Raw genomic sequence first — 23,760 nt, forward strand, 5'->3', positions numbered from 1 at the left:
TTTGTTTGTGAATTAAGAGCGTGTGCACGTTGTTTCTCATTGAAGGGAACAATGCTGGCCCTGGGAGGACCTCCATCAATATTCAGGTGAAGCAGATCAAGTTACATAGAGAATGGTAAAGCACCGTCCTGAGGATGCCCTCCCCGCGAAAGGCGCTCGGCTTCTAGAAGGGTAAGAGATTAAAAGGTACACATGGATGGAGAGAGAAAACCAGAACTGTTTGAAGCAGGCGGCCTTGGGCCTTGAGGCGAGGAGAGGGGCAACAACAGAGATACAGAAGGGACTGACTCTGCGGGTGTGGGGTAGCGCGCACGCTCTCCCACGCATGCGCGGGGGTGACGCACTCGGTTCATTGGAGGAGAGGTGAGTCTAGGATCACCTAGGGGAGCTTTAACCCCACTACCTTCTGGCCTCGTGTTTTATTCTCCTGCTACAATTATCTGAAAGCCAAACTCATGCCCATCTTTAGAACCCATGAGAGTCGTACCCCTTTGTCTGAGGGGGATGCGTTCGTTCCAAGATGCCCGATGAATGCCTGAAACCGCAGGCAGTACTGAGCCCTACGTAGAGCATGTTTTCTTCCTATACATATGTACCTATGATAAAGTTTAATTTATAAGTTAGGCACGGTAAGAGAATATCCGAATTGCCAGCATCACTACTCTTGCACTTTGAGGCCACTATGAAGTACAATAAGGGTGACTCAAACACAAGCATTGCGCTACCCCGACGGTCCATCTGATAACCCAGCCGCCTACTAAGTGACTAATGGGCGGGACACGCTGGACAAAGGGGCAATTCACTTCCGGGCGTGAAGATTTCATCACACTGCTCAGAACGGCACACGATTTAAAACTTATCAGCAGTTGCTTATTTCTGGAATTTTTAAATAATTTCAGACCACGGTTGACTGCAGGTAACTGAAACTGTGGAGGTGAACCCTCGGATAAGGGGAGACTACTGTTCAAACACTACTTTCCTCAGTAAGTCTTTCTTGATCTCTTCGCCTGAGAATTCGCTTTGCTCCTGTAAGTTCTCATGGCTCTTTCTCGGTGCTTACTTTGTACCCATGTGTCTCCTCTCTCATACTTGACTGACAACTCCTTGGGGACACAGCTCATACCTACATCATTTTTATATTTCATGTCATCCACTTGACCTTGCACACAGGGTTGCTCAGGTATACACTGGAGAACCCAGGAAAGAAAGCGATGAACGGGAAGCCTGCCTGCTAAGGACAATTTCCTCATTTCTCTGGGATTACCGGTCTCTATGATACAGGTCCCTGCGTTAAGAAATCATTTCACAGAGATTCTTCTTCTGGGCATTCCCATGGGGGCGGGGGGCACCTCGTCAATGGCACCCAGCTGCCGTGATGGCAAATGTACCCTCAGTCATGATGGGCAGCCCACTGGAAGAGAAAGTCGCTCTGTGAAGATAATTCAGTGCACGCAAACCCAAACAGAAGCTTCTCCCTGCCAGGCTGAGTTTCATCCTCTAAGGCAGGGGTCCCCAACCTCTGGGATCTAATGTCTGATGAGCTGAAGTGGAGCTGATGTAATAATAATAGAAATAAAGTGCACAATAAATGCAAAGTTCTTGAATCATCCCAAAACCATCCCGCTCCCCCCCACCCCCGGTCCGTAGGAAAATTGTCTTCCACGAAACCATTCCCTGGTGCCCAAAAGACTGGGGACTGCTGCTCTAAGGGACAACCAGGAAGGAAGTTTGTTTTGACCATTTCGTGGAGAATAACAATAAAAACATCTGCTGGGAAGGAAACCAGGTGTTGGTCTGGGGATGCAGACATTCTTTAATTCTCTCCTCTCCTCCAGGATCAGGTGGGGATTTGTGTTCGTTAACACTAGTTAATGTAATTTTTGTGATAATTGTAGAACAAATAGAGCAAACTCTCAAATATAATTAGGGAAAAGTGCTTCTAATTAACTTGTAACTCGTGGGTTGCAAAGTAGAGCCACAAATCAGTTATGCACGGTCAGACCTAACAAGTAAAACACACTGTACATTTCCATCCGGACAAATAAACAAAGCAAGACACAGTGGCCCTGGCAATACTTTCCTTTGAACCTTCCGACGTGCTGGCGTGCTCTGAAACTTAATTGTAGGTAAGCTTGGGTATGTTTCACGTCATCAGCAACCAGTGATCATGGCAGTGAAAAATGAAGACAACCTCAGACAGTCTGGGAACATCCAACACGTTACCTCGGCAGCATGGAAAATGGGGTGCACTCATGCAATAGGCTCAGATGGGTGCACAGAGGTCCTGAGGAAACCTCAAAAGGTTTTGCAGGGAAGTAGAGGGCTGTGACAGTGGCAAGCCCCATCCCAGCTCCCAGTACCAGCAACAACAGTTGCTTACTGCGGGCTGTAAGTTAGGGAACTGTTATAGGCCATTTCTGCTATGTTTGTTAGAAGTCACCCCACTGTTTCTCTCGCACATGGGCAAGCACATTAGAATAAGCGGTAACCTCAAATTCTTTCTAATTTGCAAAAAATGCTAAATGAGCACATGTTTTCATAACTCAGTTACTATTAGCAACAAACTGTTCTGGCATCTCTCAAATTACGTCCATGCCTCCTAACCCACAGTGGTAACTGTCGGCCTGGAGAGAATAGAAAGTGATACTCCTGAAACATCCATGATCATGAGAACTGCTGTCGGATTTTATTAAAAACGTGGAGTCCCAGGCTATTACCATAGAGATCCTGGGCCTGGAAATCTGTATTTGATTGCTGGGGGTGGGGATTGGGAAATCATTGTTGTAAAGCAGACAAGCACTGGAAATAGAGGACCAGGCATGTACCAGAGCCCAGCGGTGACACAGAGCAACTCCTTTAATTCCAGGCTCAGGGGACCCAGCACAATGATTGGTAAGTGGTGGGTATTGAGGAATGTTTGTTCATCCCTTTCGGGGATACAAGAATGCAGAGAATACCCTGATTCTTAGGTTAGGCACGTTGAGGAGCAGGAAGAATGTAATACACAGGAAATAATGTGACATGACAGCTTTAGATACACTCACTGGTGTTCTGCCCTATGGAACGTGTAATACAGAAGGGTTGTAGAACTGATTTACAGTCAACGTCTTATCTTACCATAACATAAGGAAGCATAAACTCCTTTAAAACACTGTATATCAAAATGTCTTGCTCATTGGAACACAGGTGCCACTATCTTGGTCGTTAATAAGAGAGCCACTCCCTAAAGAATGTGATCTATGCCGGGAAGGAGGCTGGGTTTCTAAAGACTATGGGACACAGCTGTGTCATCACCTACAACCTTCAGACTTCATTTACGGGAGAGAGAAAGAAACGTCCATCTTAGTGAACACAGCTTTATTTGGGGCTTTTCATTTTTTTAAGCTGAGCTTCATTCCAAGTAATAAATTCCCATCACTTTCTGATCTCCTTAGCCTGCTTCATTTTTCATCACGGTACTTGCCACTCCCTGAAATTATAGGTTTATTATCTGTCTTGTCCACTGCAACATAAGCTCTATGGGGGCAGGCCTCTGAGTTCCTAGCTTGAAACATTCTGCAATGGTTCTGTTGATGCATATTGAAATTACACTTAAAGTCTTGCTATAGTTCACTTCTTTACTTCGAAATCAACTGAAGTCCACAATCTCTCCCAACTGTGCCCTTTTTTTCTCTCTTTCTCCATCCAGCTCCCTGGAGCACAGGTACCACCATCTTGGCCATTAGGAGGAGCGCCATACCCTAGAGATGGTCTCTGGCTAGAAGGTACCTGGGTACTTATTCCTATATGCCAAGCACCTAAACCTCACTGCCACATAGTAGACACTCCACAAGCATTTGTTTAATGAATAAATTAGACCCACGGCCTACAGACCTCCTTCAGTCTCTAGGACTAAGAGTAGGGGTGGGCAAGAAGTTAATGGTCTTAATTTCCTAATTTGATTAGGTCTGGTTGGAGAGGAAATCAGAAATCAGAACTAGTGCTGAGGTTTGTTTTTGTCTTTTGGATATATATATATATTTGGATATAATTGGGCAATCGACTATAGAGAGAGGTAACCCTGAAAATGGTTAAAATGACAGAGGATAAGAGCAGACATCTCTATAAAAAATGTGTGAGATACAAAGTTGGTTAGGAGATGAGCTGGGGTCAAGAGGCAGACGAAGCACAAACACTGATTTCTTCTCGCCTTCAGGGATCCATTAGAATTCACAGCAGTGGGTTGGTGGGGAATGAGTCTTCCCCAGGGCTGTTGTTTCCTTTCTCTGAATGGAGCCCAATTAATGTAAAACACCACACCCCTCACTCCTTCTTCCCCGGGAGTGCAGGGGACTGATTCAAATAAGTCAGTGGGCACGCGGGGCTTGATTCAGCTCCGTCCTTCTTCCTCTCGGGAATGAGTGGCCACGGGGAACTCTGGTTCCCCTGGGCTCCACGGGATGGGTCCCTGGAGGCTGGTGGCGGGGGAGGAAGGCTGTCCTGGTCCCTCTGCAGCCTGTGCGCTGGTGGATACCTCTGCCTAATTCTGAGCTTCTGGATTAGCAAAGCTGCTGGGCAAACAAACCTGCAGCCTGGCCTCCAATCTGACCCCTTACAGTAAGGAGTTGATGAGGTGGCTTCCCTCTTTATTGCCTTCTGAACTTGGCTGTGGAAGAGACGGGGCAATAGAGGGTCCTGCGAACTATGACCTGGGTGCCAGCCACTTGCTTTTATGTATAATGTTTTATTAAAACATAGCCACGCCCATTTGTTTACGTATTGTCTACAGCTGCTTTCACCCTGTATTAGAACTCAATAGTTGTAGCAGAGACTCTATGGCCTACAGGCTAAAACAGTCACCATCTGGCCCTTTACAGAAAAAGTTTGCCAATTCCTGTTCTGGAATCTAGAGGAATGTTAGAAGAGCACGTCGCTGCTAGAGTGCTTTCAGGTTCAAGGGCAAAGGGAAAGTCAAGGGAACGCAGAACTCAATTCCAGCAAGCAATGCTCTCCCTACGCATGCTGGGAAGCAGAGTGTCCAACCGAGGAAGACGGTGTAACAGGTGGAAACTCAACTGAGTTCTCCTGAAAGGTAGGGGGCACGAGCAGAGGGGAATGCTTCGCAGACATGCATCCCATCACAGCGGTTAAAAGGAAGACGTGGATCTCAGGGCCCAGAAGATGAACAGAGACAGAGACTTGAGGAGCACAGAGCAGAGGTGCTCCTGGAAGCACCCTTTTCAGCGACATCAACAGTGTCTTCAGGGACTTCCTGGGCGGTCCAGTGGTTAAGACTTCCCCTTCCAATACAGGGGGGTGCGGGTTCGATCCCTGGTCGGGGAGCTAAGATCCCACGTGGCTCGTGGCCAAAAAACCAAAACATAAAACAGAAGCAACGTTGTAACAACTTCAATAAAGACTTTAAAAATGGTCCACATCCAAAAAAAAAAAAAAAAAACTTAAAAAAAAAAAAGAAAGAGTGTCTTCAGTCTGGGAATCTTTGGAGGGTGATTCCGCACCCTGCCTGGGGCTAGGCGATTTCACAAAGTACACAGCAGGGAAAGAGCTGTGTGGCGCAGGGTTGAGAGACATCTGTGAACAAGTGAGCGCGGAAGGCATGTCATCAGACGGCACGCACGCCCTCGGCGCAGAGCTGAGACACCCAACTCCCAAAGAGGAAATGAACAGTCAAAGGTTGCAGGCACGTAGGAAGGGAAAGGAGCCCCCTCTGATGACACGTGCTGTGGTGGGTCTGTGCTGTGTCACCCCGCAGAGCTGCAGCCACGCCTCCCAGAAGTCCCGTCCCTGCACGTTCCAGGTTGAGGTCGGCAGGGGAGAAATCTGCAGGCAATCTGGAAGGTTCGGGGAAGAAGCAGGCGGTGAACTCTGGAGGCTGGGGGGCACCGTGCTTCCCCATGTCCTGGGCCAGGCAAAGGGCTATGGCAAAGGGCGCCAGCTGTCGTGCGTCTCTCATGTAGCCAGTGTGAAGCCAAGGAGAGGCAGAAGAGGGCGTCAGGCTGTCCTCACGGGTGCCCGCTGGCCCTCGCTCTCCCCTGCTTCATAATCAGCTTTCCTTCCTCATCTTTACCTGCCGACCTACGTCAACTTCAGCCCCAGCAACAGACACAGAGGTACAGCCTTCCGCAGACTTCTTCACCAGCTCCTGCTGGGATGTCAGGTCTCGTTCTGATAATGAATCCCTTTCTCCATACCACTCAGTCTGCTCATGCTTCTCTGCTCAAACCCCACCTGACACACCTGGTGAAGGCATCTAAATGTTCCAAGAGGGCAGCGACGTATGCAATTCCAATTTCCCAAAGAGGGGACTATATGCATGAATGCATAACACCTAGATTAACCTTTTGCTGGGATTTTTTTCTCCTGAGTCAATTTAAGTTCACCCATTGTGGACTCTGGAAGCCGGTACCACCAGACTGGCCTCATCGGACTCACCGAATCCAAGGAGATCTTCATTTACTCATCTTTCCTCTGATACTGTGGCTGGCAAAATAATGGTCCTCCAACAATGTCCACATCCTAACCCCCAGAACCTGTGAATACGTTACCTTATATGCCAAAAGGGACTCTGAAGCTGCGATTAATTTAAGGATCTTGAGATGAGGAGAGGCTCCTGGAGATGCCGGTGGGCCCAATCTAGTTACGTGGGTCCTTAAAAGCAGGGGACCATCCCAGGCGGCAGTCATGGGACATGTGACTGTGGAAGACTCACCAGTGATGCCATGTTGCCAGTTTTGAAAGCAGAGGAAGTGGGTCACAGTTAAGGGATGTGGATGGCCTCTAGAAGCTGGAAAAGGCAAGGCCTGTCCCCCCTAAAGTCTCCAGAAAGGAACACAGTCCTGTTGACACCTTGATTTTAGCCATTTTAGCCCAGTGAGACTTGTGTTGGACTTCTAACCTCCAGAACTGGAAGATAATAAATTTGCATTGTTTTAAGGGCTCAATTTGTGGAAATTTGTTGTAGCGGCAATAGGTAATCAATACGGACTTCAGTAAGTGACTGCCATGGCCTTGACTCTGGCTGGTCCTGGGTACCCACCTATGTCTGGGATAACCGTTCTTGAGGGCCGAGGGTGGCTTCTTTCTTAAAGGTGATGGGCACACGCCAGGGTTCACATCCTTAAACAGTGAGATGAGTGGGAGCTGACACTGAAATAATGCATCTTCTGAGGCCCCTGCAAGTATGTCACCAGTTCCAGTGTGAGGTAGCCCCTGTTGCTGAAGAAACCAAACCCCAGAGAACCCTTCTGGCAGAGACTATGCAGAATAAAGAAGTTGGGGAGGATGGTTTTTACACTTTAGTTAACTTAAGAATTGTGGTCTTTGAACTTTAACACACAATGCCAAGAGATATTGATTTTTAGGCTTTAATTCTTTTGAACTTTAATGTCTTTGGACTTCAACATGAAAGTGGATTTAAACTTTGATTTTTAATTTCTCCTTGGGAATTTGGTATTTGGTGGGGATTATATTAAAATTCAAAGCATCTCTACATTGCTGGCATTTCATTACTTGAATGTCTCTGTTCATTTTTATCTTTATGATGATGCTTAACATTATTGCAAAACCTCTGATATGCTATGTTGGATAACATGGCTGGACATTATGTGGGATAAGAAATAAATCTGGGTTTTAATTTTAAATCTTGGGAAGACAGTGACCCCGGATTGACTGAAATAATGTGCTATTCTGACCCATTTCAGTACCGCTTGGTATAATTTATAAAATGCCCACCAGGAGTCCCAGGTGAAGACCAAAAAGCCCCAGGAAGATGGAAGAAAGGCTACTTTGACAAAATGCTTGCCTCCTGCTTTGGAGAGATGAGCCATGCCTCTGGCTGATCACAGAAATAAAATAAGAGAAAAAAAAAAAGGCTGGAGGATGTTAGTGGGGAAAAATGCTTCTCCTCTGTTCCAATGTCTCCTTCCATAAAGGGTATTTGTTACACCCCAGAGTTCTTTTGAAATAGTAAGCCCACTGGCTAACAGACACAGAGTAGTGCCTCCAACCTGGCTTCCATCGGCAGTAGAGATAATATTTAGTAATATTTACACTTTGTCTACCAGACTCATGGTTTTGGAGGCTAGAAATCCAAGATCAAGGTGTCAGCAGGCTTGGTTCCTTCTGAGGCTGTGAGGGAGAATCTGACCATGCCTTTCTCCTGGTTTCTGGTGGTTTACTGGGAATCTTTGGTGTTCCTTGGCTTGTAGAAGTATCACCTCGATCTCTGCCTTCATCTTCACATGGCATTCCCCCTGTATGTGTCTGTGTCCAAATTTCCTTTTTTCATAAAGACATCAGCTATATCAGATTAGGGGCCTATCCTACTCTAGCATCCTAACTTAACTAATTACATCTGAGTCACGTTTTGAGGGTCTATGGGTTAGGACTTCAACATATGAATTTTGAGGGCATATAACTCAACTTTGGAGCCCTTTGGAGACTAGGCATTAAATCAAATGACCTAATGCTAGTAAGTAAAATAGTTAAACTGAGGCCTGTCTCCTTAATTAAAAGAAAAGACTATTTGGGTACACGAAGCATAAAATGAAAAAATACACTCTGCTCTTGGAGAAGTAGAACTCTTAAGGACACTTGCTTTCAACCGAAATAAAACTTATTTATTAAGTTTTATGGTTTAATAAAGATTGTTTTATTATGATTTGTAAAGCATTCTGAAATCTTTAGTTGGGCATTTCAAAATTTAGGTTATTTCCATCTTTAGGGAGAGAAAAATTGCATTAGTCAAGCCCAAAGAACAGGCAGCAGTTCTAATCAAGGTTTATTTGCTTAGGAACATTTCAAGTAATGGCCAGCATAAAATAGCTTCAACTGGATTTAAATAAAATTCTGATCATCATCTCACAGTAATTATTGCATAGGAAGAAAATTATTTATTGCAAGGCCTAACAGGCAGTGGCAAAATATATTCTGCTATGAATAGATACTGAAGTGCAAACAGGCAGCTGTTTTTTTTAAGCAAGCATGGTTAGGTGTTGAATGTAAATGCATGTAAATACCTCAATTTTTAACATTTTATTATTGTTCAAACTGTTTGCCAAGGAATACTCAGTAAATAATGTAAAGTTCTGCAAAGTCATTTAGTTCTTTTAGTCTTTTATTGTTTATAATTTGTTGCTCTCGATCCTTCTGGATATAGAGCTTAAGTCTAATCTAAAGTCTGGTTTATAAACATGCTTTATTTTTTTTAAATCACTAAAATTGTTCTTTCGAACGTTTGTTTACAAAACATCCTAGTTTGTAAATATCTAGAGACAAATTCAAAGCGTCTGTCACCCTCCCTTCCTCTATAATTTTTTTTTCAATGCACACCTGTTTTCACAAATTCACTAACAGGCAGGAAGGAAAATACAACAGAAAAAACTTCGTGTACTAGAGGGGCCTGGGATGTCTTTATTCCTTGCTGAACGATTAGGTCTGCCAAAGAATTACAAAGGAAGTAATGGGCAGAGTTGTTTGGTTTGAATCACTGTTTTTTTGATCCATGCACAAGTTTCTAACCTAATTCCAAAAAGGTTTTGAGGAGGGTCCTTGTGACAACAGAACTGAAGTGATCCTTTTACCCTCTACTCCACCCTCCAAAGCCACCACCTCTTTTTTTTTCCATAAATTTATTTATTTATTTTTGGCTGCGTTGGGTCTTCGTTGCTGCGCGCGGGCTTTTCTCTAGTTGTGGCGAGTGGGGGCTACTCTTCGTTGTGGTGCGCGGGCTTCTCACTGCAGTGGCTTCTCTTGTTGAGGAGCACGGGCTCTAGGCGCATGGGCTTCAGTAGTTGTGGCACGCCGGCTCAGTAGTTGTGGCACACGGGCTTAGTTGCTCCGCGGCATGTAGGATCTCCCCGGACAAGGGCTCGAACCCGTGTCCCCTGCGTTGGCAGGCAGACTCTTAACCACTGTGCCACCAGGGAAGCCCGCCATCACCTCTTTTTATGCTCATCTAGTTAAGCTTCTAAAACATGGACACGTTTGCTAGGACATCTCTTTTAATGATTAGCAGCCAGTAACGCCAGGGTGTGACAGTTCACAGCAGGGTCCCCAACCATTACAGCAGGCGCTGGCAGAAGCATCAAGGTGGCTGTGCTGGTGTGGGTTAGCTGACCGCCAAGCCTGCACGTGCAGATGTCCAAGGCTTAGCACACACCCGATGCCCACAGACATTCAAAAGCATTTGAGAAATGAGCAGCTAAGGAATGAGCGAAAGGCCCGCACTCACAGAGGAAGGCTTACTGGAGGAGAAAGTTCATCACACTTGGGCAGAGACTGAAACCGAGCAGGACCCGGTGGGGCTCCTAGGCACGGAAGCCTTTCTGTGTCCCCCTCTCCCTGCCCCGGCCCCGTTCCTTGTTTGTAGGGAACGGACTGCAGCTTCCATGACCTTCCCTGGGTCCCAAAGGGCAGATTCAAACATTTGCTAATCAGAGAAGGGAGGGAACATAGAGACAAGGGAGGAACAGCCAAGAATCAACAGTGCAGCATTGGGGCAGGGCGCTGGTTCACCTCAAGGAATATACATAACGATATCTTTTGAGCTCTTTATAGAATTAAAACCCCCAATAAATGGAAGATGCCAGCATTCTTCATTCTCGAGAAGACCACCTGAGGCCAGATTAAAAGGAACCAGAGAAGCTCATCAAGAAGATCGCCTGAGACCAGATGAAAGGAGTGCAGGCCCTGCACACACCCTAATCTTATCAGCAACCCCACCTTTGAACTATGGCTATAAAACTCCTCACCAAATGCCCCTGGGTTAGGATGCACGGGGACACACAGGAGCCTGCTGTGTCCCCTTGGCCTGGCAAAGCAATAAAGCTATTCTTTTCTACTTCACCCAAAACTCTGTCTCCGAGATTCGATTCGGCACCAGTGCACAGAAGCCGAGTCCAAGACTCTCAGAGGAGAGGAAAGAGGATAACACATAAGAGAAATGGAGGACTGGAAAACCTTGAAGTTAAATTGGGTTGGCGGTACTAAAATCGTGGCTTCTCAAAGCTCTGCGGGAGCCAGCGGAATCCCAGCTCTCACAGCTCACTTTGGCGGTTGACCATGGCTGGTGCTGAAGATGAAAATGACTCTCTAAGCCTCTCGGAGGTGAATCCCTTCGCCTCATTTGACTTTTTCTTCAGGCAGTGGAGTCAGCTTTGGCTAGATTTGCATCTTGCCACTCCATTTAAATGGAAATCAGCGAGTCTGGCAGGCTTCCAGGCGGCCCCAGGTTTCCACGAGCGTGGAAATTTAGAAGGCTTTGTCACTAAAGACTGACCTGCGGGGGCGATTCCTTCCATGCTGGATTGCTCTCCTAGATGCTTGCCTCAGACTTCCTTTCCTAGAGGGGTAGCTTGGCCAACGTGCTTGTTGTTTTTCAACAGCATCCACCGTGGCAATTCCCAAAACCAGGAGCTTCAGCCAGTCTAAATGTTTTGACAACCTAGTTTTCTTTGAAAAAGGTGAAATTCATGCCTGAAGTTCAGCCGGGCACAATAAGACCCTGCCTCTGGAAAGGCAGAAAACATCTATTGAAGTAGCAACCACTGTCACGCTGAATCCATTCGGCTCTGATGGCTTGGATGGCGTCATGGCAGAAGACAGCATTTTTTTCTAGGAGAGAGTCTGGGCCACAGGCTCATGCTGATCAGGAAACAGTGGGTCATGATTTGATAATGGGTGCAAACTTTTGTTCTCCTCAAAAGGAGCAGAATAAGAGGCATACGCTTTCTAGGTATAACAAGTCCAAGCATCTTTCCTACAGCCGAAGCTTCACCAGGAAAGGAAACTTGTGGACATTCTGAAGAGTTTCTCTGCCTTTGATGTCTCCAAATGGGGCTCACACAGAAATTTTTGATGCTGCTCAGGGGCACATAATGAGTGACACCCAGCATCTGTCAGAAGCAGAGCTAAAGGCAAGGGAGGCGCCAGCCTTCGTTTCTTTCATAGCAGCTTCAAATATCACAAGAAGCGCAGGATGTGCTGCGGTAGACAGCGTCATGGGGCACAGGCACTGCTGCCATCTCCTTTCTGATTGAAGCCATCAACTCCTCAACCTTTTGCATGGGGCTGAGTTTCTCTGGCAATGAGATAAGCCACCACAGAGAGTGCTTCAAGACAAGGGATTTGTGCTGGAGCAAATCCAAATTTTGGTAGAATCCAATTCTTTTCAAATCAGGAAATGGATGCGTAAGTACACAGCAGGGTGTTCCTTTAGTTGTGTTGGCCTCATACATCCACTGGTAAGGAAGCCAATGCACGGAAGCACCATGGTGTTTGTTTTCCATCATGCACGTTGAGTCCTTTCACTTGCAGGCATTTCCAGTTTAAACATGATCCATAAAAATAAGCACAGGTGTCCATAACTTTAATGGCAGGGTATGCTTTCAGTTATTTCACTCATCCCCAAACTATCCTACACATCATAATATGTGCATAACAACAGTTTTTCCTTCCCTAACCATGTCACCCCATGCTACTTTAGTGTGAAACATTACTATCATAACACAACCCTTGACAACTTTTTTTTTTCCCCACAAAGACAATCCTCCACTTAAAGAAAAAAAAGAAAAGAAAAAAAGGAAAAAGAAAAAACAAAAGGAAAAAAAATTGGGAGTCTAGTTCTAATTTAGCTAAGAGTGCAAAGGAGATGTGACAATAATCTTAAAGGGTGTAAATTAAAGAAAATATGCTGCAGCTGGGAGTCCTGACCCAAGAATGAACAAGTATTTATGACTCTAGCTTCGGTAATGTATTTTCTTAAATGAGCAGGTGTGCATATGCTCATCAGCATAGTTTCAAGGAACTTTTAGAGTCGAGACAGAAGGTCAGTGGAATCATGGATAATTAAAAGATCCTTCTCTGAGAGTCAACCTTGCAATCCCCTTGCCAAATACTTGAAGGAGTACTTTGATGAGCCAGAAAACAACTATCACATAGAACAGCAATATATGCATTTATATATATAATCAAGAAGAGTGATTTGAAATTCTGTACCGAGACCACCGATACCCATAGCCCTCCAACAAGTAAAACTGCACATTTAAAAAGTGAGGGGCAATAGCAAATGACTAATGTTTCCTGTATCCATACATATTCCACAAAGGCATGTGCTAAATGCTTTACATTTTTTCATTGATTAATCCTATGGCTCTATAAGGTAGTTACCATAATTATGTCCATTTCACAAAACTCCAAAGTCCTATGCTCATGGAAAGGCTTTCTCTCATGATCACTTTTGAGAAATTCCTTAATCTGTAATATTATATAACCTGGGGGCTTTTACTAGGCATAAATATTTTATCCAAGAAATTAACTGCTAAGTACAATAAGCTCTCTATTGTTAACCACACTCCAAGCCAGAAATATACACCTGATTACCAATAACTCACATGCCCTGTCCTTTCATCAATTATGATTAATGTCATTCTAATGATGACCCATGGGTATTGTAAGATGTCAACTACTTCTAAATCAAATGACAAAGACTGAAATACGGTCATTGAATTTTAGGAGGGTTATGTTTACTGGATGCTAGTTATTTAATATGACCCATCTACCGGCGTGACACCTGGTACCCTTTCATTCACATTTGTTATTTACAGAGACACATCGGGACGACTGGTGTTATTAGCTCTCAGAGAGGCCGGGACCATAATACTTGGTGAGCACATTGCGACCGTGCTGGATGATGGGAAATTTATCTGAGAGTCAGTCATGCTGTTAATAAGGATTCTGACCTGTGACCAGCTCCCGGATCTCCAAGTCGGTGGTCTTGCGGAGCAACCTGACCAGCGCCGGGATGCCGCCACAGTTCTTCAGGGCGATTTTGTTGTCATCGTTGGCTTTCCCATACACCAAGTTTCTCAACGCCCCACAGGCACTACGGTGGACTTCCGTCATCCGGTGGTCCAGCAGGTCCACCAGGAGCTGAATACCTCCTTGTCTCCTTATCTGAAAGAGCAAAGGAGAAAGGAAGGTTGCCTTAGAGAGGATGATTTCACTATTTAAACCCCAACAGGTTTCCCATATGAGGTAGTTGCTATCAATACAATTAATTATGCTGAACTGAATGAAGGCCTTTTACAAAGTGAAAAGAAAACAAATTATTGCTCTCTTTAGATTCTGTTGCTTTTACTTGTTTTAATATCCTACCAATAAAAATTCAAATGCATTTCCTTTCGAGGTGCAGAATTTTGAAAAGGTGATTTTAACCTCCTAATGGGTGTCTCAGCCATTTCTCTCTATAAAAATATGCCACGGGCTTCCCTGGTGGCACAGTGGTTGAGAATCTGCCTGCTAATGCAGGGGACACGGGTTCGAGCCCTGGTCTGGGAGGATCCCACATGCCGCGGAGCAACTGGGCCTGTGAGCCACAACTACTGAGCCTGCGCGTCTGGAGCCTATGCTCCGCAACAAGAGAGGCCGCGATAGTGAGAGGCCCGCTCACCGCGATGAAGAGTGGCCCCCGCTTGCGGCAACTAGAGAAAGCCCTTGCACAGAAACGAAAACCCAACATAGAAATCAATCAATCAATCAATCAATCTTTAAAAACAAAATGCCACATACTCAGGACATGAAGCAGATGGACGGGCAAAAGAATGCTTCTCACTCCTAAGACTTATTAAATGTAACCGCTGTCTTAAAGGGCTGCAGGATTGCTGTACAAAATGTGAAAATTATGCTTAATAGGGGAATGCTCCCAACCTTTCAAAGGAACCAGAAGCCAAATGAAAAACCAGAAATGACACAAGTCTTTTCATCTGAGAAGACCTGGAAACTAAGAATGTCACCCACAATGGCAGCTGGTCTGAACACTAGGACCAAGTCATGTTCTGCATAACGTAGGTATTTGATTAATAACAACAGTAAAATAATATTACATTTGGGTGTTCTTTTTACCCAAAGAAAAATTTTTTTTTTATTTTAAATAAGTAAATGAAAAAAAAAGAAGCCCTTGCGCTATGTTTCCAGATGTGTTTTCTCCTTGCTGTCCTTTAATAGCCAGACCCATTTCAAAATTTAGACTGCAAACAAATTGTCTAGTTAACATACAGACCATTTCATGGAGTTTTCATTAGCAGAGCTGTATTTGAATATCTCTGCATTTGGAAGAAGAATACATACAATTCACTCAGTAATACTCAGTAATATTCTTTCCTTTTTTTAACCTCAATATCCCTCAGGGGTTGAAGAATTGTAATTTGGCATGAATGGATATAATCTGACACCTTCCCTACTTAGTTTTCTGATTACAGAAAACTCATTCATCCCATAGATGTGCAGGGGCACAGGGCTGGATCCCCAGACTCTTTCAACGGTGCTCCAGTGCCATGCTCTCCAGGAGGCCACTCAGCTACACTATTTAAAATTGCCATCTGAATCACACCACCTCCCTAATCCAGCAGTCTTGTTTCACCTTAATCTATCATAGAATCCTTCATAGCATTTGTCCTAACTTCTTTATTACGTTTCTTGTTATTGTCTGTCTTCTGCTAGAATGTATATTCTTGGAAGGCAAGTCTCTTTGTCTTGTTCATTGGTAGATCCCCATCCCTCCTCCAAGTGCAATGCCAGGCACATAGTAGAAGTTCAGTAAGTATTTGAGTAAATGCGGAGGGAGCGTGGATTACTTGTTACAGCAGTGTTTCTTTCTCAGGTCAGCTAACTCAAAACTGAGTAATATTCCTCTTTAAAGGAAAACAAAACAAACAAAAAACCCTTTTGTAAACATCTAAGAATGTCTCCAAGGGGCTACTGCAGCTCTTCTGGGACCAGCTTACAAAAAAATGAGGATGCATGTCTCACACATAAAGTGGACCATCTCATGATTCAGAATATGCCTGGAGGAATTATTTTCATCCATCAACCAAATGAAAACAGAGCAAGTTGAAATCCTCCCAGAACTCATGGACTCTAAGTCCCTAATTTAGAAAATATGACTGTGGTATCACACCTCCTGTGAGATCAGGACCAGGGACAGAGGAGAGGAGAGGAGACCTCCACACACCTCCACCCCCAGAGGGGGACAGGGGTGTAGAGACAGGCGTTCATGTCCCCAAGGTGCCTGTACAGTCTGCATTGGTGACAGCACCGGTGGAAGGTGGCTAAAGGGACCATTGGGGCAATTAGAAAAAGCTACCAAAGGATCAGAAAACCACTTTTTCTCAACTTACAGTTTGACCCAGGGCCTGCTTGGTACTCACCCAAGAGAGATGAAGTCTATTGCTATACACGTGTCCCGTAAATACATCTGAGCTTTAACACATGCATTTTATTTTTATTTCCACTTGTACAAAAAAGGTTAAACTATGAATGTCATTTTCTCAGTGTGTTTGTGTTTGCATGTATGTGCTGTACGTTAAAATTATCTAGGTTCAATTAGTTTAATAATGATGAAACTATTATAAAAGTGGTAATAAAGCCATTCTTACAGTTCACCAATTGGTTATGTATTAAAGGTAAATGGTACAGTAAATCCATCTCTCTACCTTAGTTATTCTGTATATTATAGTTAAGATTCCTAATTTATGATAATATATTTCCCATTTATATAACTTAATGAATTAAGCTATTAAAATACTATTCCAAAGCTTTAAAAGGGAAAATGTATTCAAAATGAAGGCAATATCAATTCTTAATGTATGAGAAAATGCTGTTTTCAGTGTGACCCTAATGAATGCCATATACCCAAATTTATAATGAAACCTTCAATCCTATTTTAACCCATTTAGAGCAACACAAATAAGATGATAAACTTTTTCATTTGCTCTTATTTTGAGGGTCACCGGATCATCAATATAAAAAAACTTTTGTTTTATTGGGACTGAATTTTACCTAAGCATATGAGAATCCTACTTCAGTTTTCTGAAGCCAAACATTCGTCAGAGTTGACCGTCACAGACGTGAATGTGATGGTCAGGTCCTTGGTTCTGCCCCTCCTGCAGCCTCCCCGCTCCCAGCAGGACCCGAAAGAGAGCCGTAGGGCAGACTTTACATTCTCTCGCAGGGTCTTTATTCCTTGCAGGACCTCTGGTGGTACGGATGGGTCCAATGCTGCCCTCTTCACTTCCCCTCTGCTTTTCCCCTGGATCCTCCCTCTCTTCGACTTCTCCTGGCATCCAATTCTTCTAGTTTCTTCTTGTGTCCAACCTTAAACTCTTATAAGGCTCCAAACAAACCCACTGTAAACATTAACAAAGTACAACTCTCTTTGAAAGATGATCAGGGGAAACTCTCCTTTTTAAAAAGGTACCTTTACTTCCTGTCCCACTATTTTTCTTTAAAGCAGTCTATTTTTCTTTAATCCTCCCCATCGATCACTCCACATCCAAGAGACGGGGCCCTTGTTTTGGTCCCCATGCTATCATTCCAGGCCAGTGCACCCTTACTTCTTCCTCCCTTCATCGTCCTCATGCGGAATTCTTCAAAAGTCAAATCTTAAGAAATTCTAGGTTTACTATTATTGAAACCAAGTCAATAAAATACTATATAATATTATATCCAATCTCTACAAATCATAACAAAATCAAATCCACTAGCAGAATGCCTGTCATAGAGTGCCGAGTCAATAAATATGCATCAGATGAGTGGAAGAATGGTACAGTGCTTATCGTATGTCAGTTTCCTTCTCTCTCTTTAAAAAGTTTTTTTTAATAGACGTTATTTTTCAGAGCAGTTTTTTGTTCACAGCACATTCGAGCAGAAAGTACAGAGATTTGCCATGTACCACTGTCCTTACACATGCACGGTCTCCTCCATTACCAACATCCTCCCCAGAGCCCTACATCTGTTACAATCTGTGCACGTACACTGACACACCATTATCACCCAAAGTACACAGTTTACATTAGGGTTCACTCTTGGGTGTTGTACATTCTGTGGGTCTTGATAAATGTATAATGACATGTATCCACCATTATTATAGTGTCACATAGAATAATTTCACCGCCCTAAAAGCCCTCTTTGCTCTGCCTGTTCATTCCCCCCCACCTCCTCGCTAACCCCTGGAGAAACCACTGATCTTTTTATGGTCTCCACGGTTTTGCCTTTTCTAGAATGTCATCGAGTGGGATCATCCAGTAAGCAGCCTTTTCAGACTGGCTTCTTTCACCTAGTGTATGCATTTAAGATTCCTCCATGTCTTTGCACGGTTTTGACAGCTCGTGTTTTTTTAGTGATGAATCACATTTCACCGTCTAGATGTAACATAGTTGATCCATTCACCTACTAAAAGATATCTTGGTTGCTTCTAAGTTTTGACAATTAGGAAGAAAGCTGCTATAAACATCTGTGTGCAAGTTTCTGTGAAGACATAAATTTTTAACTCCTTTGGGTAAATACCAAAGAGAGCTACTGCTGGGTTGTACAGTGAGAGGATGTTTAGTTTTGTAAGAAACCACCAAACTGTCTTCCCAAGTGGCTGTACCATTTTGCATCCCAGCAGCAGTGAATGAGGGTTCCTGTTGCTACACCTCCTCGCCATCATTTCGTGTTGTCAGTGCTCTGCATTTTGGCCATTCTACTAGGCTGTAGTAGTATCTTATTGTTGTGTTTCTTTCTCTTTTCATTCTGACTGTGTGATTCCAATTTATTTACATTAATACAAATGATTGAAAAAAAACTATCAATACTGAAATACATATAGGGAAACAATAGCTTGAGTTGGATCTGGACTGAACAAATCTCACATCTCCTACTTTCTTGAACTTGACAGGGAATGACTGGAAAGGGCTTTTCATACATAATCTGATTAGCCAATCTTAAATTAGTTTATTAAATGATTCTTTGATACATGGTCCACTTTAGTTCCTGTGCCAATAGCTCATGTTTATTTCTCTGCTAAGCTGTGAACTTCAGGAATTTAGATGGAGAGAGTAATCTATATAAGAAGTAAGAAAGTTGGAGGCTGATGAACCCCATACCCAGGGGAAATAAAAATGAATTAACCAATCAAACAAAGCAAAACTTCACCCTGCTACCTGTCATTTTAAGTTGTTTACAAAGAGAACCTTCTTAAACCTAATGTAGACAGTCTCTTGGGGATGAAAGCTGGGATGTATGCGCCAAGAATCAGTAAAGCTCATCCAGTTTGCACCAGGGAAGAATGAAAAGAGCTTACATACCTTTGCTATCCAGTTCACTGTTTAAAAGAGCTTTTTTCAATTTAAACTCTGGAACTAAGATTATCTAAAAATCATTCAGGAGTAGGATGCAATGGTTTTCTTCTTTGTCCTTTCATAACAAGGCAGAATATATATAAAACCCTTTTAATTCAGAAAACAAATGGTTGGGCAATTAAATTAAATACAAGAAAAATGCGAGTAATGCAATAACACCCATTGCAAAAAATGGGGCCTCACCATTTAATGGATCTGGTGCTCTTAACATTATCTGCATTTATTGAGAAGAAACTATATTTACCAAATGAATTAGCTATTATCATTAAGTTGATATCAACATGGATGAATAATTTAGAACATACCCAAGTAAAGCAGTGTGTGTATGTTAATGACAGCCTTCATAAAATTTTAATGACGATGACGACGCATTATCGGGTGGAAAAGTTATCAGGGAACAGGATTCCTCTTGGGAGGTACCTGTCTTCATTTAGAAAAATAGTATGAAAGGTTAGTTTGAGGATAGTGAGACCCTGAGGGCATGGGCTACAGGTGTTCATGGCAACAAAAGAGATTGCTCGCCTACTCTGCATTTAAAAGGGAGAGGAATTTGGAGCTGGGATTAGAAGAGAGAAGAGACTGGAGTAGCCTTTTGTTAACCTACTGGTTGGTGAGATAAAGACCTCAAACAGCTAAGGACCTGGGTATACATTTCTCTGCCTCTCTGGGATCTAGTCCACTGGAAGCAAAATGGATATATTTTCGTGCCTCTGGTTTCGTGCTAAAAGAAACTAGGCTGGACCTGTGATGCAAAGTAAATTTAAATCCTAGTCTGCAGGACTAATAACACATAGTACTTCCTCTTGCTCTAGATATTTATGATCAAGGCACAACGTCTGGGAACTGGTTTATAGAAAGCTGACTAAAAAGAAGTACTCAGTGATTTCAGTAAATTTCCAATTAACTGTTATTTTTCAATGGTGTTGGTTAGAAAAATTGGCAAAAAAGATACAGTTGTTTTATATTCCTTATGAATGTTTAAAAATTAAGTAACTTTCTCTGCTTAAAAAGCTACTGGAAGATACAAAGTCTGTAGATCTGAAACCAGAGGCTTAACCAGAGGTAATTGAATCTCACTGTCAACTTTAATACAGAAATTGCAAGGTTATCAGTTTGTAAAATACATATTTTACCTCAACGAACTCCACCTCTCATCCTCATAGTTAAGCCATCGGAGTTTCTGTATAATTTGAGTTGATGTATGTACATGCAGTTGCCTCTGAGTGAAATAGAAGTACAATTCTTAAAGACTAAAATCTTTTTCGGTTTTATGATAGAAACTATTTTTGAGAAGTTTGAGAGAAAATACATCTCTCTCTACAGTTGTGGGAAACGATCTACTTTCTCCATTCAACAGGTAAACCAAGATGAATTATGTTTCTTTTTAAATTATGTTTTAGGAAGAGGGTCTATTGTGTTTTGGTGGTGCTGGCTATGAAGCTGGAGCAACTGGGTTCAAATCATCTCTCCTCTTAAAACCCGTGTACCCCGAGGCAAGTTACTTAAATGTCTGTAAAACATGAACAAAATGTGAACCTGTCTCATAGAGTTGTTTTTAGGATTAAATGAAATCTCAAATGTGAATTATTTAACAATGAGCTCAGTAAATATCTGTCAAGGAACTACCCACTGTATCAACTTGTTAAAGGATGTTCTTAATTGACTTATTACCTGGTCAATATATGACTCAACTTAATAATATGCTCATATAACATAGGATAGAATCAGTGAAAGGCATATAATTCAGAGTTATAACTTCATCAATTTCATTGAGTGTATAAACTGAATATTATTGAATATGTCATTAATCCATTCTGGTATACAACTAATGAGATTATATAAGGGATATATTTATTCTAGAATGAGCTGTGTGAATTGTATTGGTCATGTTTAAGAAATAATATCAAAGTCTGCTGTATCAATATTGAACCCCTGAGATATTTTGCTAGATATATTTCCAAGGGAAGTACAGTGAATTAATTGATCTACATTTTAAGAAGAACAGAAATGCAATGGTTTTTCTTGTTAGAGTAACTGAATTGACCAGGAAAAAAAAAAAAAGGCATTCAAAATAATTTTGAGGTGATACTAGTTCTGGGAAAAAGAGAAATTTTTTTCCTGAAATATAGAGAGAATTATTAGGCAAAAAGAGAGAAGGACCATGTTTTGATTTTAACAAATTAGCCTCTAATAAACATAAAAAAATGCAACCAGCAACAAAACATATAACCAGTAACAAGTTAAATGACTGTGAAGGTTCTAGTTTCACGTAGATTTTCCCAGATGCTACTCATGTGCCATGATGTAGGATGAGTAGGAGTTTCGGTTTCATCTCTGTGTCTAGCAGAAAGCTCTTTGGTTTTTGAAACTGACATGGAAAGAATAAACAAGTCTACAACTACATTATTATTGTTATTTGAGTTCCCTTATTTTTCCAATCCAAAGGCCCCTACACTCCTAGAATCTTTGTCACCCTGGACAGATTTCCAAATCCAGCTCCCACCCCACCGAACTTGACCTCAGCTGGCACTGAAGACCATCACAGAGGTAACCGCATGAACTTATAAGAAAATGGAAGGGGAGAATCTGAACATGTTTTCCCTTTTTTTAAAAAAAAAATTATTTATTTATTTTTTATATATTTATTTATTTTATTTTATTTATTTTTGGCTGTGTTGGGTCTTCGTTGCTGCGTGCAGGCTTTCTCTAGTTGCGGCGAGCGGGGGCTACTCTTCATCGCAGTGCGCAGGCTTCTCGTTGCGGTGGCTTCTCTTGTTGCCGAGCACGGGCTCTAGGCACGCGGGCTTCAGTAGCTGTGGCACGTGGGCTCAGTAGTTGTGGCTCGCAGGCTCTAGAGCGCAGACTCAGTAGTTGTGGCGCACAGGCTCAGTTGCTCCACAGCATGTGGGATCTTCCCAGACCAGGACTCGAACACGTGTCCCCTGCATTGGCAGGCGGATTCTTAACCACTGCACCACCAGGGAAGCCCACCTTTTTTTTTTTTTAAACTATCCTCAATTTAAGAGAAGTAGCTGATACTGTACGAGTTATGTATTAGTAAAAGGTTCCTGTCCATATCTCTGGTTAAAGAAAACTATTTCCCATCAAAATCTCTGAAATGATCTGTTTTACAGCAGTTTGAACATTCACGTTTTCATCACTCTCATTATCCTATCATTTAAAGAGATAAAGGTAAAAGGGGAAAAGCCCTTTCTTTTGGTCTGAACGTGAATCATTATTCCATCCAGCGACGCATTTTACAAGACACTTTAAAAGGAAAAAAACACCTGAATCATTGCAAACAAATTACATATACCAGAGTCCTTGGCCCTTCCGATTCCCCTCTTGTTAACTGCGATCATAAGCAGAGAAGTTTTCTAGACGCTCCCCCATTGCAGAATGAAATACAGTCAGTCTAAGTGGATGAAAAGCCAGCAGCAGGATTCTCTACTGAAAAATGTGCTGCCACCCGTGAAGCGGGCAGGAGGTCAAAAGGGGCCTCAGAACTGTGCATCTGGAGACTGAGAGCTGACACCCTCCACAAACACTCCCGGGCGCTCAGGATTGCTGCGAGTTTCAACAGTATTCTGTAAGAGCACTCAGGAAAGGCCCCTCTTTTCTTTTTTAACAAGCAAGAATTCCAGGCGATTCCACAAATTCGTTTTCTAAAGATGCCACTCAGACACACCCAAATGTTCTAAATATGGCTAATGGTTTCCATTACCTGGCGTAAGTTTTGAGCTGTCCTTGCAGATACAAGATACAAAATCACTAAGTAGTGACAATTACAAAGAATGCCTCCAATAGAAGTCTCCCTTATTGTGTTCCAAACTGAACTCAATCTAACATATCGTAAGTGGCAACACTAAACTCAGATACTTCAGCATCTCAAAAGAGAATTTTAGATGAGCGCACATAAACTTTGAAAACACAAACCTGTGTAAGGCAGATGTACAACTTAACTATTTAAAAATTATTAAAAGATCTCAGCTACTATATGACCCAGCAATCCCACTACTGGGCATATACCCTGAGAAAACCATAATTCAAAAAGAGTCATGTACCAAAATGTTCATTGCAGCTCTATTTACAATAGCCAGGACATGGAAGCAACCTAAGTGTCCATAATCAGATGAATGGATAAAGAAGATGTGGCACATATATACAATGGAATATTACTCAGCCATAAAAAGAAACGAAATTGAGTTATTTGTAGTGAGGTGGATGGAGTTAGAGTCTGTCATACAGAGTGAAGTAAGTCAGAAAGAGAAAAACATATACAGTATGCTAACACACATATATGGAATCTAAGGGAAAAAAAAAAAAAAAGGTCATGAAGAACCTAGTGGTAAGACAGGAATAAAGACACAGACCCACTAGAGAATGGACTTGAGGATATGGGGAGGGGGAAGGGTAAGCTGTGACAAAGTGAGAGAGTGGCATGGACATATATACACAACCAAATGTAAAATAGATAGCTAGTGGGAAGCAGCCGCATAGCACAGGGAGATCAGCTCGGTGATTTGTGACCACCTAGAGGGGTGGGATAGGGAGGGTGGGAGGGAGGGAGATGCAAGAGGGA

At 42.7% G+C, this 23,760-nt stretch overlaps 1 protein-coding gene across 5 annotated transcripts in view; it reads right to left on the reverse strand.

Annotated features, from left to right (window-relative positions):
- CTNND2 (catenin delta 2) overlaps positions 1-23,760 on the reverse strand; it is a 938,382-nt gene that overhangs the window by 216,628 nt on the left and 697,994 nt on the right. For all 5 annotated transcript variants that reach the window (XM_059916116.1, XM_059916114.1, XM_059916118.1 and 2 more), the window contains one exon: positions 13,740-13,953. In XM_059916116.1, the coding sequence (XP_059772099.1) occupies positions 13,740-13,953 (214 nt within the window). The remainder of the gene's footprint in view (positions 1-13,739; positions 13,954-23,760) is intronic.

Source organism: Balaenoptera ricei, chromosome 3 (assembly GCF_028023285.1).
Source record: "Balaenoptera ricei isolate mBalRic1 chromosome 3, mBalRic1.hap2, whole genome shotgun sequence".
Taxonomy (NCBI): Eukaryota; Metazoa; Chordata; class Mammalia; order Artiodactyla; family Balaenopteridae; genus Balaenoptera; species Balaenoptera ricei.